The sequence below is a fragment of the Cucurbita moschata genome, unplaced genomic scaffold (genome assembly GCF_002738365.1).
Source record: "Cucurbita moschata cultivar Rifu unplaced genomic scaffold, Cmos_1.0 Cmo_Scf00009, whole genome shotgun sequence".
NCBI lineage: Eukaryota > Viridiplantae > Streptophyta > Magnoliopsida > Cucurbitales > Cucurbitaceae > Cucurbita > Cucurbita moschata.
The window spans coordinates 3,555,161-3,567,210 of NW_019268525.1; the positions used below are offsets into that span (position 1 = coordinate 3,555,161).

The 12,050-nt window shown below is 34.8% G+C and overlaps 4 protein-coding genes across 7 annotated transcripts in view; 3 read left to right on the top strand and 1 right to left on the bottom strand.

Moving 5' to 3' along the window:
* The window catches only part of LOC111446904 (protein GRAVITROPIC IN THE LIGHT 1-like), a 3,242-nt gene extending 1,199 nt beyond the window's left edge, over positions 1-2,043 (top strand). For both annotated transcript variants that reach the window (XM_023085827.1, XM_023085828.1), the window contains exon 2: positions 294-2,043. In XM_023085827.1, the coding sequence (XP_022941595.1) occupies positions 333-1,739 (1,407 nt within the window). In that variant the 5' untranslated portion in view covers positions 294-332 and the 3' untranslated portion in view covers positions 1,740-2,043. The remainder of the gene's footprint in view (positions 1-293) is intronic.
* A 2,330-nt stretch (positions 2,044-4,373) lies between these two features.
* Positions 4,374-5,633, bottom strand: LOC111447770. The gene is made up of 2 exons (XM_023087100.1): positions 5,246-5,633; positions 4,374-4,606 (listed from the first exon to the last, which is right to left on the bottom strand). The coding sequence occupies exons 1-2, from the start codon at positions 5,537-5,539 to the stop codon at positions 4,580-4,582; spliced, it is 321 nt and encodes a 106-aa protein (XP_022942868.1). The 5' UTR covers positions 5,540-5,633; the 3' UTR covers positions 4,374-4,579.
* A 1,582-nt stretch (positions 5,634-7,215) lies between these two features.
* On the top strand, positions 7,216-9,923 carry LOC111447812 (ras-related protein RABA1b-like). Its single transcript, XM_023087159.1, has 2 exons — positions 7,216-7,593; positions 9,160-9,923. The coding sequence occupies exons 1-2, from the start codon at positions 7,373-7,375 to the stop codon at positions 9,590-9,592; spliced, it is 654 nt and encodes a 217-aa protein (XP_022942927.1). The 5' UTR covers positions 7,216-7,372; the 3' UTR covers positions 9,593-9,923.
* Positions 9,924-10,607: 684 nt separating this feature from the next.
* LOC111447432 (anaphase-promoting complex subunit 6-like) overlaps positions 10,608-12,050 on the top strand; it is an 8,879-nt gene continuing 7,436 nt past the window's right edge. The window contains exons 1-5 of one of the 3 annotated variants that reach the window (XM_023086598.1): positions 10,946-11,016; positions 11,148-11,285; positions 11,357-11,491; positions 11,636-11,709; positions 11,867-11,906. In XM_023086598.1, coding sequence (XP_022942366.1) covers positions 11,390-11,491; positions 11,636-11,709; positions 11,867-11,906 — 216 coding nt within the window. In that variant the 5' untranslated portion in view covers positions 10,946-11,016; positions 11,148-11,285; positions 11,357-11,389. Of the gene's footprint in view, positions 11,017-11,147; positions 11,286-11,356; positions 11,492-11,635; positions 11,710-11,866; positions 11,907-12,050 lie in introns of all 3 variants that reach the window. The other 2 variants (XM_023086599.1, XR_002711266.1) reach the window with 2 other exon arrangements.

Below are 12,050 nucleotides of genomic sequence, written 5' to 3' on the forward strand. Positions count from 1 at the left end.
AAAAAAAAAAAAAAAAAAAGACAATTATTTGTTCCCTTGTCTCTCTAATATCTTGAAAAAGCACAGATCTTAATGCATATTTGATTTGGGAATTTGGAGAATTCTCTTTGATCCTCCTTCTCTCTCCTCCCCTGTTTTTACTTTTTCATATTTTAGAGAGAGAAATACAGAGAGATTGAGATTTAAAGGTTTAATATTTAAAAAGACTGCCAAAAAAGAGCTCTCCTTCTTCATCAATGGTCTTGGTCTATGTGCTAAAGCAACCTGCTTTTGCTCTCTCTGTGTTTTTCCAGTTTTTGTTGGTTTGATCTTTCCTGATCTCTCTTCTACACATGGATTCTGTTAAACCGGCACCCATGTCCTCCAAAAAGACCAAACTTGCTCGTACTTTTGCCAAAGTTCTTCACATTCGAATGCTGACCGGAGTCTCCCCGATCAATGGAACCCCGAAAGGCGATCGGATCGTGGCTAAGAATGTCGGTAAGCAATCGGGTTCCTTTGATTGCAGTGATGAAGATCAGCAAGACAGAGCTGCAATGGAGGCTTTTCTTGCTAAGCTGTTTGCTTCTACTACAGCTCTTAAAGCTGCTTATGCTCAATTGCAATATGCTCAATCTCCATTTGATGTTGATGGGATCCAAGCTGCTGATCGAACAATTGTGTCGGAGTTGAAGAGGTTGTCGGAATTGAAACGATGTTTCGTTAAGAAACAGTTTGATCTTCTGCCTGAAAATGCGATGCTGTCGGCCGAGCTTCTCGAGCAGAAGAGTGTTGTGAAAATCTATGAAGTTTCTGTTAAGAAGATGAACTCTCAGGTGAGACTTAAGGACTCTGAGATTATCTTTCTTAAGGAGAAGTTGGAGGAAGCTAAGAGTAACAATAAGGTTCTTGAGAAGAGAATGAATCAAAGCGGTTCGCTGTTTATGCTCGAAAACCTTCAGATTTCAGCTATAAACACGAATCACTTCGCTCGTGTTCTTCGGCAGACAGTTAAAACCGTTAGAACTTTTGTCGAATTGTTGATTGATGAGATGAAATCTGCTGGTTGGGATATTGGTGAAGCTGCGTCTGCAATCGAACCCGACATAGTTTACTTCAAAGACGAGCATAAACGTTTCGCTTTCGAGGCGTTCGTATGCCGAGTAATGTTCGAGGGTTTCCATTTTCCGAATTTCGGTCTTCCAAACGAGTCTCTACCAGAGAAGCAGCAGCAGAAGAAGCTATACTTCAGGAGATTCACAGAAGCGAAATCATTAACATGGAAAGAACTTGTCAATGAGAAGCCGAAATCGACATTCGCGAAGTTCTACCGTGCGAAGTATCTACAGCTGATCCACCAGAAAATGGAGTCGTCGTTGTTCGGAAACACGAGGCAAAGAAGGCAGGTGAGTTCAGGTGAAATCCCAGAGAGTGAATTCTTTGGCACATTTGCAGACATGGCTAGATGGGTGTGGCTACTGCATTGCTTAGCATTCTCATTCGACCCAGAGGCGTCGATCTTTCAAGTAAGCAAGGGATGTCGATTCAACGAGGTGTATACGAAAGCGGTAACGGAAGAAGTGTTGTTGCTTTCGACAGAACCCGAGCTTCGAGTTGCGTTCACGGTCGTACCCGGATTCAAGATCGGTAACACTGTAATACAATGCCAGGTTTATATCTCTAAATCACAGCAACAAGAACAACAACAACAAGAACATCAGCTAAAACAACCTGTCCAGAAAAAAACAGAGGTGAGGTAAGTTGTCCCTCAGTAAAAAGATCAAGAACGCTTGTAGATCAGTTAAAAAAATCAGGTAGAATTACGGTGTCTGTCTGGTAAGGTAACAAATTGGCATTTACAAATTTACTGTCTTTTTGTTTTAGCCGCATGTTCTTTGGGAACAGAACAACCTTAAATGTTTTGTTGATTTGCTTTGAAATTTTTGCCCTCAATTTTGTTAGAATATTAGGAAATCTCTGAGGGATTTGTCCACAGCTTTATATAATGCTTATTGTAATTTGTATATAAATATTATAAAATTGAACGCCTTTGAATTAGAACAATTATATGTCAAATAGGAAATATGCAACTATCGACATATATCCATTTCTATATTATTTTTTGGGTCGATGCATTTTCAATTTAAGAGTTTCGTGTTATTATATTTTAAAAGTTGTAATCTTTACCATGAATTATATGACATAATATATTAATTACTTATTTAAACCGTCGATATAATAATACTAAATAGACCAAAATAAAATTCAAATTTAGCTTGGAGGTAGATAGATAATAAATTTACATATCATAAATATTTGTTTTTTCAAACCAAGTATTAAATTATAATGATGACAATATATTGAAAAAAACAATAATAATTATAATGTAGAAATGAAAAGTAGGCTGAAAATAGATGGAATAAAAATCCCAAATAATTATATGATCTGAAAAAGTTATTGACTTTGGATGCTCTGTGAGCTACAAATTTTGATTATTTTTCTCTTTGGGGTACAAAATTTAATTGTTTATAAAAAAAAGTTGAACTTGGGTCCCACAATTGTTTTTGCAGAATGGTCCCTTAGGAAAAAGTATTTGCAACTAAGGCCAAGCCTATATTATTATTTCCCTATTTTCTGTCAGAGATGTTTTATTGGGGAATGTGATGATGATGGCTTTTAGTGTACCATAGATTTGTTTTAATTAAATTAAAGTTTAGTACTTTCAATTCTTTAAAATTGTGTATTGCACTTCAAATTTTATAAATTTATAATTTTTACCCTTGAATGGAATAATTTTTATTTTATTTTAATTTGAGCTTGTGCCAAAAATATTAACATACCTATTATAAGTCTCTCTTCCGTAAGAAATTATTAAAGTTAAAAATAAATATAATTTAATTAAAAATAATTTCTAAATTTTTTTCTCGTGATTGGGAATATGTCGTTTTCTAAAAAGAGAAATTAAATAAAAATAATTATTATTGGATGATATCCAACATTATTATTATTTCAACGGCTTTTCGTGTGGGTATATATATATATTTTTTTAAATAAAATTTAGAATTTAAAGTGAATAATTATGATTTATTGAAACTTTCGGTTTGCAAATCATTGAAACGTGTATACTCAATTTTGGATTGTTTTGGTTGCCTTTTTCTCACTTCCACTTTATATCAAATATTATTTTGCATTTATAATGTTTATATAGTAATTTATTTATTGTTATTTATAATTGATGATTCGACCTTATACTAAAGAATTATATATTTACAACTATTTATAACAAAACTATTTAAACTGATCATTCTTACAATTGGTTGGCATTTATATATATATAAATATAATTTAAGTTAAAATAACAAATCTAATTTATTTACCCACGAGAAAGAGATTAAATATTCTGCCATATTCAAAATAATTTAATATTTTTGAGAGAATCAACTAATTTTAATCAAAATTTCATTTATAGTCCACTATATATATTGGTTCAAATCAAATTTCAATAGACAAAGGTAGTGACGCATACAATTTTAATAATAATAACAAAACATGTCTAAGTGTTGATTTAAGTTTTATTGATTATGTCTAAGTGTTCATTTAAGTTTTATCATACTCTAGCAAATGGAAAGTTTTCGTAAATGAACGTTAATATGCCTTGAATTCTGATTCTAAAAATAAAAAGTAAAATGGACACAATTGTTATTCCCCAACCTGGTTATTGTTTAGGTGTTTATAGAGAATGTTTACTTAATTCACCACACATAAATAGTGTGAAACTTATATATTTATAATCAAATAAATTATAAGGACATAGAAAGAGTAATAAATAAAAATAACAAAAATATATGATAATAAAATATAAAATATAAAATATGATATATAGGTAAACTATAATAGCATTTCAGATAAAATGCTATAAACCTTACCTAAAAAAAGTATCCAAATGGGTGCGTAAGAATTGGTAGCTTGAATTCAAGAACAGCAAAAAAACAGAGAAAACGAAAAGCTTTCTGAATTGGGTTGTCAACATTTATGTATGAATATGAATGATGATGAGCAAAAGGAATACGAAATCAAATTGAAAGGAATCTAATCCAAGCTTACAACAGACAAAAGGAGGATTATAATCACAAAAAGAAGCAAAAGCAATGCATGGGGTTTGCGTTGTTTGTTCCATATGTGCTTTTAGTTTTAGCTTATTCCAAAAAGCAAAGGCAGATATTCTGGCCTTACCTCCACAGACAATTGCAGAGCTCTGAAATTCCCCTTTGTTTTTCTGTTCGGCATATCCGCTTCCAAGCTGGAGTACTGGGCCTGTCTCAGATTGAAGGGTCGCTGTATAACACCAAATTCAAATTCTAAACTGTAGTTCATGTTCTTCATTTGTTCCATGATTATCACAAATGGAAGTAATTTAAATTCATATAAGATTAGTGGATTTTGATTTCTTCTTCTTTTCTTTCTTCAATGGTAAGAATACAATTAACTGAATACTCAAAAGAAAAACCTAATTTCTCTTCTTTTTTCTTTTCCTCAATCGTTCTCAATCGCGGCCTTGTAGCACAGTGGGAGAGAATTGCTCAAAAGTTGTTAGGTCGAATCAGGGATTCCAAGAACACCAAAATCCCTGCCATAAACATCACAATTTTCTAATTAGAATCCAACAATCAATAACAAGATAGTTTCCGTATCTTCACGCATATAAACACCACGGAGGATCGGATGTATAATTCAGTTGAGACAATTTTGAAGTTCGTGTTCGTGGACAGAAAAGGAAAATCATGCTTGTAAACAATAAAGAGATAATATCGGTTTATGTATGATTCTAATTTCTAAGTCAATAATAGTCTTTCCGTTTCTTTTTCGCTTCGATTTCTCGTTCGCTTGAATAAAATTCTCTGCTGCGAATGCGTTGTTTCAATCATATCGAACGCAGTTTCTTCCAATTTTCTCAAATAATCCTAAATCGACCTCAGTTCTTGCACATTACAGCAAATCGATTTCGAACTAGAGAAACGAAAACCTAGCAACCACTAAAGTAAATCACAATGCGATCGTATACACTTACTCTGAAACAGATTCATGACTAAAAATTCTTTGCCAGTAAGTTCATTATGGAAATTGAAGGCAATTTCTTCAAATTTTCTCAAAAAAATCTAAAGCAGCCTCAGGTTTTTTCACATTAAAGCAACTCGAGTTCGGAATCACGAAAACGAAACACAGCAATCACGGAGTAAAATCAGAATGCGATCGTGAGAGCACTTACTCTAAAACAGATTACGAATTTCCTCCATGCCGTCTTCGCCTTCTCAAGCTTCGAGAGAACCTCATAACCGGAGCAAACATCGAGCGGAGAATCCAAAAAAACTCGCCGCGGAATCGGCGGAGACCACAAGCTACTCTGTTCGTAATCGAAGTCGAATTGCGAGGCGTCAAAGAACTTGCCGAGAAGCCGATCCGACACCGATTTCGACACGAGTTGAACACTCGGAATCGTCGGAGTGGCGCATTTGATGAAGCAAGAGGAGGAGGGAGTAGAAGATTCGGTGGAGATTGGCATCGGAGGGACAGGGAGAATAGAAACTTACTCGGCAAAGACGAAGACAGAGTGTTGCAGAGTACCACGAAGGTATCGATAGCGCGCCTTTTAGATTAGGAACGTTCGGAAAATGCAAAATGGAATATTTAAAGGGGTCAAAATGTGATTTTTAAATATTTGGAGACCGTTAAAAAACAGTTATTAAAGTAAAAAGAATGTTAATGTTGGAGTGATTAGGAAGTTAGCCACCCAAAATAACGAGAAAGATTATGAAATTACTTCCATCAATTTAATTAATCAATTAGTTAATTTTAGATAATTTATTATTATTGGTTAATTTATTTATATTAAGTTAAATTATTAAAATATATTTAATGTTAATTAATTTATTGGGTATACCTTTAATTTTAATTTATTTGATGGGTTCAATCCTTTACAAAACTATTTAACTCTTTTTAATGTTGATTAATCAAAATTTGAAATGTGGGGCGATATTGACACTAAGATCTTATAGTTATATCGTAAGGCATCACTACCCAATCATATTAAAGACTAAATTTGACATCTCTCCCTCCCTCCTACTATTAGTTTTGGACGTATTATATAGGACCCATAGATGCGATCGAGAGTGATATGTGGAAATCACTACAAGAGGAGTAAGATTTCGATTACCTTGTTGATCGAATATCTCAATGCAAGAATATCATTTGAAATTTGAATCACTCAACAAGTAAGATCGATTATATCTAACTTGAATGATTCTTGTTGATCAAATATCTCAACTCAAGAACAATTGTTTGAGATTTGAATCACTCCACAAGCAAGATTGATCATGTCGAGTTTGAATGATTCAACTTGCCACCTAAACTACATGGAATTGTAAAGAAACTTAGCCATTGGCTAAAGAAAGCACAAATGCTTTTTTTTTTTTTTTTTACTATATTTTCCAAGTCTACTTACAAATACAACATACATGACTTTATACAGCCTAAGAAAATGAAACTCTTAAAGGCATTACAAGAGCAGTAATATTCATATTTTATAGTCATAATTAACTATGATGTAAAAGTAAATAGAATGTCTTCAAATACATTCATTATTCTTCAACGTGGCATGAATCGAAATATCTTTCAATAATTTAAACTGCATTTTCTTCGCATCTTCATTGAAATATATTGTATGATTGATGTCCTTGGTTTATATCAAAGAGTTTTCGTGTAGCTACAACACTCTTCGATATTGGGCCAGAGACATTCAACCCTAACAAAGTTTATAGTGTTCTTGCATGTACTATGCTCTTTAATACTAATTCAAGACATTTATCGTGCCCGAAATGAAGTGGAGAATTGTAATATTAAAATTGAACTTTTTTTTTTAATTCGTTTAAAAATTATATTTTATTTTATTTATGAAATATTATTAAATTTATTGAAAAGTTATCCATTTTTTAAACTATATTAAAAATAAAAAAAGATTTGAAATAATATATTTTTAACAAAAATAAATTAAAATTTGAGGGAAATAAAATTGAAATACAGACAAAAAGCTTCACATCCGGACATTTGTTCAGAAAATGAAAATTTCGGGAAAGGAAAACGACAATTGAATCAGAGACGTCCGATCAAAAGAGCGTGCAGGTTCACAATAAGCAAAACATGGACCTTCCCTCACAACTTCCCCCGCTTTTTTTCCCCTTTTTTCTTTTCGTCTCCATTTCTTCCCACCTTTATTGATTTCACACACTTCCTCCCCCACTTGAGTACTGCATTTCTTCGATCTTTCCTCTCTCCTCCTCTCTGCTATTCTTCTTCTTCTTCCTTAATCTATAAAGTTTTGAGGGAAATCGAAGCAACAATGGCTGGTTACAGAGCTGATGATGATTACGACTACCTATTCAAGGTGGTTCTGATTGGGGACTCCGGTGTCGGCAAGTCCAATTTGCTCTCCAGATTCACTAAGAACGAGTTCAACCTCGAGTCTAAATCCACCATTGGTGTCGAATTCGCCACCAGGACCTTGAACGTCGATGGTAAAGTTATCAAAGCTCAGATTTGGGATACTGCTGGCCAAGAAAGGTTTTCTTTCCTTCTTCTCTTCTCTGGATTTCTCGCCTTCTCTTGCCTTCTCTTGCCTTCTCCTTGGTTTTGCTTCCTGTTCATTTTCGTGTTAGTGGTTTGGTTTCTGGTTGTTGCTTGCTGTTTGAGTGTCCTGATTTCTGGGGTTTAGTTAATTAGCATGTTCCGGTTTGCCGAGTGTGCTGTGTAATGACCTAGATCTGATCGATATAAACTGTGTTTTCTTCTTAATTTTGTGTTCTCATGGTTCAATTGAGTGTTTAATGCTTGCGAAGTTGGTTTTGATGTATTTTTACTGTGATGTTGTGGCTTTGTTCTTCAATTTCTACGGTTGTTTGTGTAATAAAGCTGTTTGGTGATGGTTAGAAAAGTTAGATTCAGCAGGCCTTGAAGAATCCATTTAATAGAAGTTAATGGAATAGTTGGGGACTTGGAATTGTCTGAGCAGATCCTTGTTCACGAAGACTTTGGATTCTGTTTCGTAGATCGTGTGCTTTGAGCCATTTCTATTATAAATCTCTTATAATTTATATTAGCAACAGGAAGCTTTGATTCCTCCCATTATTCTTTCCCTTGTCCCCCGATAAAGCACAAAGGCACTTGGCTTCTTTCTAAAGGAATTCGTTTCCTATCTTCCAAATGGGGAATCAGTTAAAATTTTCTTTCATGTATGGTACCTCCTCTACTTTTTGGTTTCTGTTTATTGCGATGCCTACAAGAGGAAAAAGATCATATGACAAAAGATTTCGTTGCATGTCATTGCAATTTATATAATGTGTTGGGTAAGTAGGGATATTGAACGCATCCAATGGCATTGATTTTCATACCCTATTTTAGGGGCAGCTCGAACTGGTATTACCTAGAAGTAGCTTATAATCTCATACTAAAAAGAGAAACAATGTCATGTTCTGGGATTGTTTCGTCGAGTGTCAAACTTTGTCATAGGTTCTTGGGCTTATATTGTCACTGTTATGAACTTTTATTCCTTCTCAAGTTAGCTCAAGCTCTCCTAAAAACTGGACCTTCTATATATGGATTGCATTTACTCGACTATATGCTTACGGCATGTACTGGTTTCCCCCCAAAAAATGTGTCACTTCATAACAATTATGAATCTGCCCTATCATTCCACAGCACTCTTCCTTCATAAGATTAGCATCTGACAAAGGAAATGAAGTGATCTGCTATTCTTGATGTGCTTTTCATCAACTATAATTTTACTTTTTGTTTTCTCTGTACGTGTAGCCTATGAATGTTGATTAGTAAATTGCAATTCCTGTGGTGGCGTTGAATAGGAAAAGGGTTGTAATTTTTTCCAAATTTTGTTGAGAAGATCTCATCATCGTTCATCAATACAAGTCTCATGGACGGATCTTATGATCTAGTTTACCTTCTTTATGATTCTTTTGTCTATCAATAATGGCATACATTGCATGGTAAATGTGAAGAAGTAGACCATTAACTCGGCAATAATGAGCCAAACTAGTATTTGGAGTGAATCCACCTGTTATTTTTTAGAAAGATTGAATGAGCTGTTCAGATCTGTGTGGCTTTCTGTATGTATAGGTACCGTGCCATCACCAGCGCATACTATCGTGGAGCAGTTGGTGCACTCCTTGTATACGATGTTACTCGTCATGCAACATTTGAGAACGTGGACCGGTGGCTAAAAGAATTGAAGAACCACACAGATTCCAACATTGTTGTGATGCTTGTTGGAAACAAATCTGATCTTCGCCACCTTGTGGCTGTTCCAACCGAGGATGGAAAGTCGTACGCTGAGAGGGAATCACTGTACTTCATAGAAACCTCTGCACTGGAAGCAGTCAACGTCGAAAAAGCATTCGCCGAGGTCCTGACTCAGATCTATCACATAGTAAGCAAGAAGGCTGTTGAAGGTGGAGAAAACGGATCTGCTTCCTCTGTCCCTGCCCAGGGGGAGAAAATAAACATCAGAGACGAATCGGGTTTAAACAGAATCAAATGTTGCTCGAGCTAACTTCGATAATCTTTCGAAATGATTTTGGATTCTATGTACTGTAATAATTTTTTTTCTTTTGAAGAGAGACGAGAACAAAAAAGAGGAGGTTAAAGGAAAAGGAAGATATCCCCAAGACCTTCAATCTTGCTGTATTACAGAAGAGGAGTAACAGCCACATGATTGTTTTGTGGTTGCTGTTGTGTCCATTTCAAGTTTGGTTTCTACGGTAAATGTCCTCAATTTTAGTTAAAGTTCTTTAAGAATAATTTTTATTTCTAAAAATTTGCTTAAGTTAGGTATGTGATATTCTGCTCTATACATACACTACGAGTGGCTAATGATTTGTTTCTTTAATTGGGTAATCATTTTGCTTCGCTTCAATTTGTAGTTGCTAATTATATATCTTACTACTTGAATTTTACCCAACTTTATTTTGTTTTTCATTCTATTATATATATATATTCATATTCTTAAGTCATGTATTTTTCTCAATGAATTGCTTAATCATGTATTTTATGTCAAGGTTACCTTACCTTTTTCTTTCGTAGTTGGATACAGCGCTGTCGATGATTATTCGATGATTGTTAAATAATTTCAAACCAATTAAAATTGAAGTTATACCCAAAATAATAGCTCGATTTATGCCAACTATGTTTACTTCATAAACTTAAAAAAAATCGATTAAATTTTGTAATCTTAACCTTCCACTCGAAGAAGTGCAGCAATCTTTGCTCTCTAACTGGTTCTCTTTTAAATTTTATTTTGGTTAATATAAATTTGAATGTCAAACAATGAATTTTAGGGCTTAATATATATATTATTACTTATATATTATAATATTCATGATGTTAATATTTAAGTCAAGAGTAAGTTAAAACTCATTTTTATGGGTGGAATACTGTATTTTAATATATATTTTTTTAAAAATATTGTTGTTTTAAAAATTAGGTTGATATAATATTATATTATCGCGAATTAAACAAATATGTATTTAATTAGGAGATCACGAATTATGTGTGTTTAAAGTTTAATGGCCACTCCAAGCCCAACCAAGCCTCCCGCCCATTTTCCATTCTATTTTCCCTCGAGTAGTCTCCCGACTCTGCCAAAACCCCAGCGCCAGCGGAAGAACTCGTCCTCTTCAATTCTCCTGTTCCACAAATCTCCATTCTTCTGCGCCAACAAAATCCTTGAGAATGAGGGAGGAAGAAATCGAGAAGCTCCGAGGTGTAGTAAGGGACTGTGTGAGCAAGCATCTCTACTCCTCCGCCATCTTCTTCGCCGACAAAGTCGCCGCTTTCACTGAGGACCCTGCGGATATTTACATGCAGGCGCAGGCCCTCTTTCTTGGACGCCATTTTCGCCGTGCGTTTCACCTCCTCAATGCCTCCAAGATCGTCCTCCGTGACCCTCGGTTTCGCTACCTCGCTGCCAAGTGCCTTGTAAGCTACTCCGAACTTCACTGTTTATCTGTGTTTTGTGTTCATTGTACGCCCGATTCGATAAGTTGGTGACTTTTCTTGTGAATTGTATTCAAGTGGGAAATAGCCTGACTTGGATCAGTCTTTGGCAGTAGAAAGATATGAATACCGGAGTATAGGTGTTTCCTTTCAGGTGGGGAAGCAAAAGTTTCGGCATTAATTTGTTATGAAAATTGAACTCCTGGCGTGTCTGTTCTGTCCGTGCAATCGACTTTGGAGTCCTCTAGGAAGTTTTGGGGCGTGTAGCTAAATTTTATGCTTTCCATACATCTCATTTGTTCTCAAATTGTCGATTGACCAGGAGGAATTGAAGGAGTGGGACCAATGCCTAGCGATGCTTGGTGATGCCAAAGTGAACGAGCATGGTTACGTGCTTGATAACAAGGATCACAGTGGCATGTACCTTGACAAAGATTGTGAGGATCGTGAGATTAATGTAATGTGCTGTTACATCATTTCAACTTGTTTTAAATTAACATTTCATGTAAAAATAACCTCGCCTAATTAATTTCTCGATGGTTAGATCCTAGATTGGTCATTCATTTCACAGTGGGTTCTCTGTTTTCCCATTTTGTAACAGATAGCCGCAGCAACATGCTTTTTAAGAGGCAAGGCATATGAAGCTCTGGAAAACCGCACGCAGGCTCGACTTTGGTGAGTTTATGTTTACATTTTTTCTTCCATGGACGTCCTTTTATTTCTTATCTTCCCCCCTTCCCCTAAAACCTATATAGTTCAGCTAAAACTATGCAACTTCAAATAAGGAATGGATGATGTCATTTATTATTCTAATTTTTTATAATATGTTTAGGTACAAAGCTGCTATCAAAGCTGACCCTCTATGCTATGAGGTAATACGATTTTTTTATGAACTTTGGTATTTTTGGATCAATATAGCCGAGTCTCCGCAGGATAAACATTTGGTTTTTGAAAAACAAAGCTTAAACACTACTTTCACCTATGAGATCTTTTTTTTTTTTTTTTTTTTTTTTTCC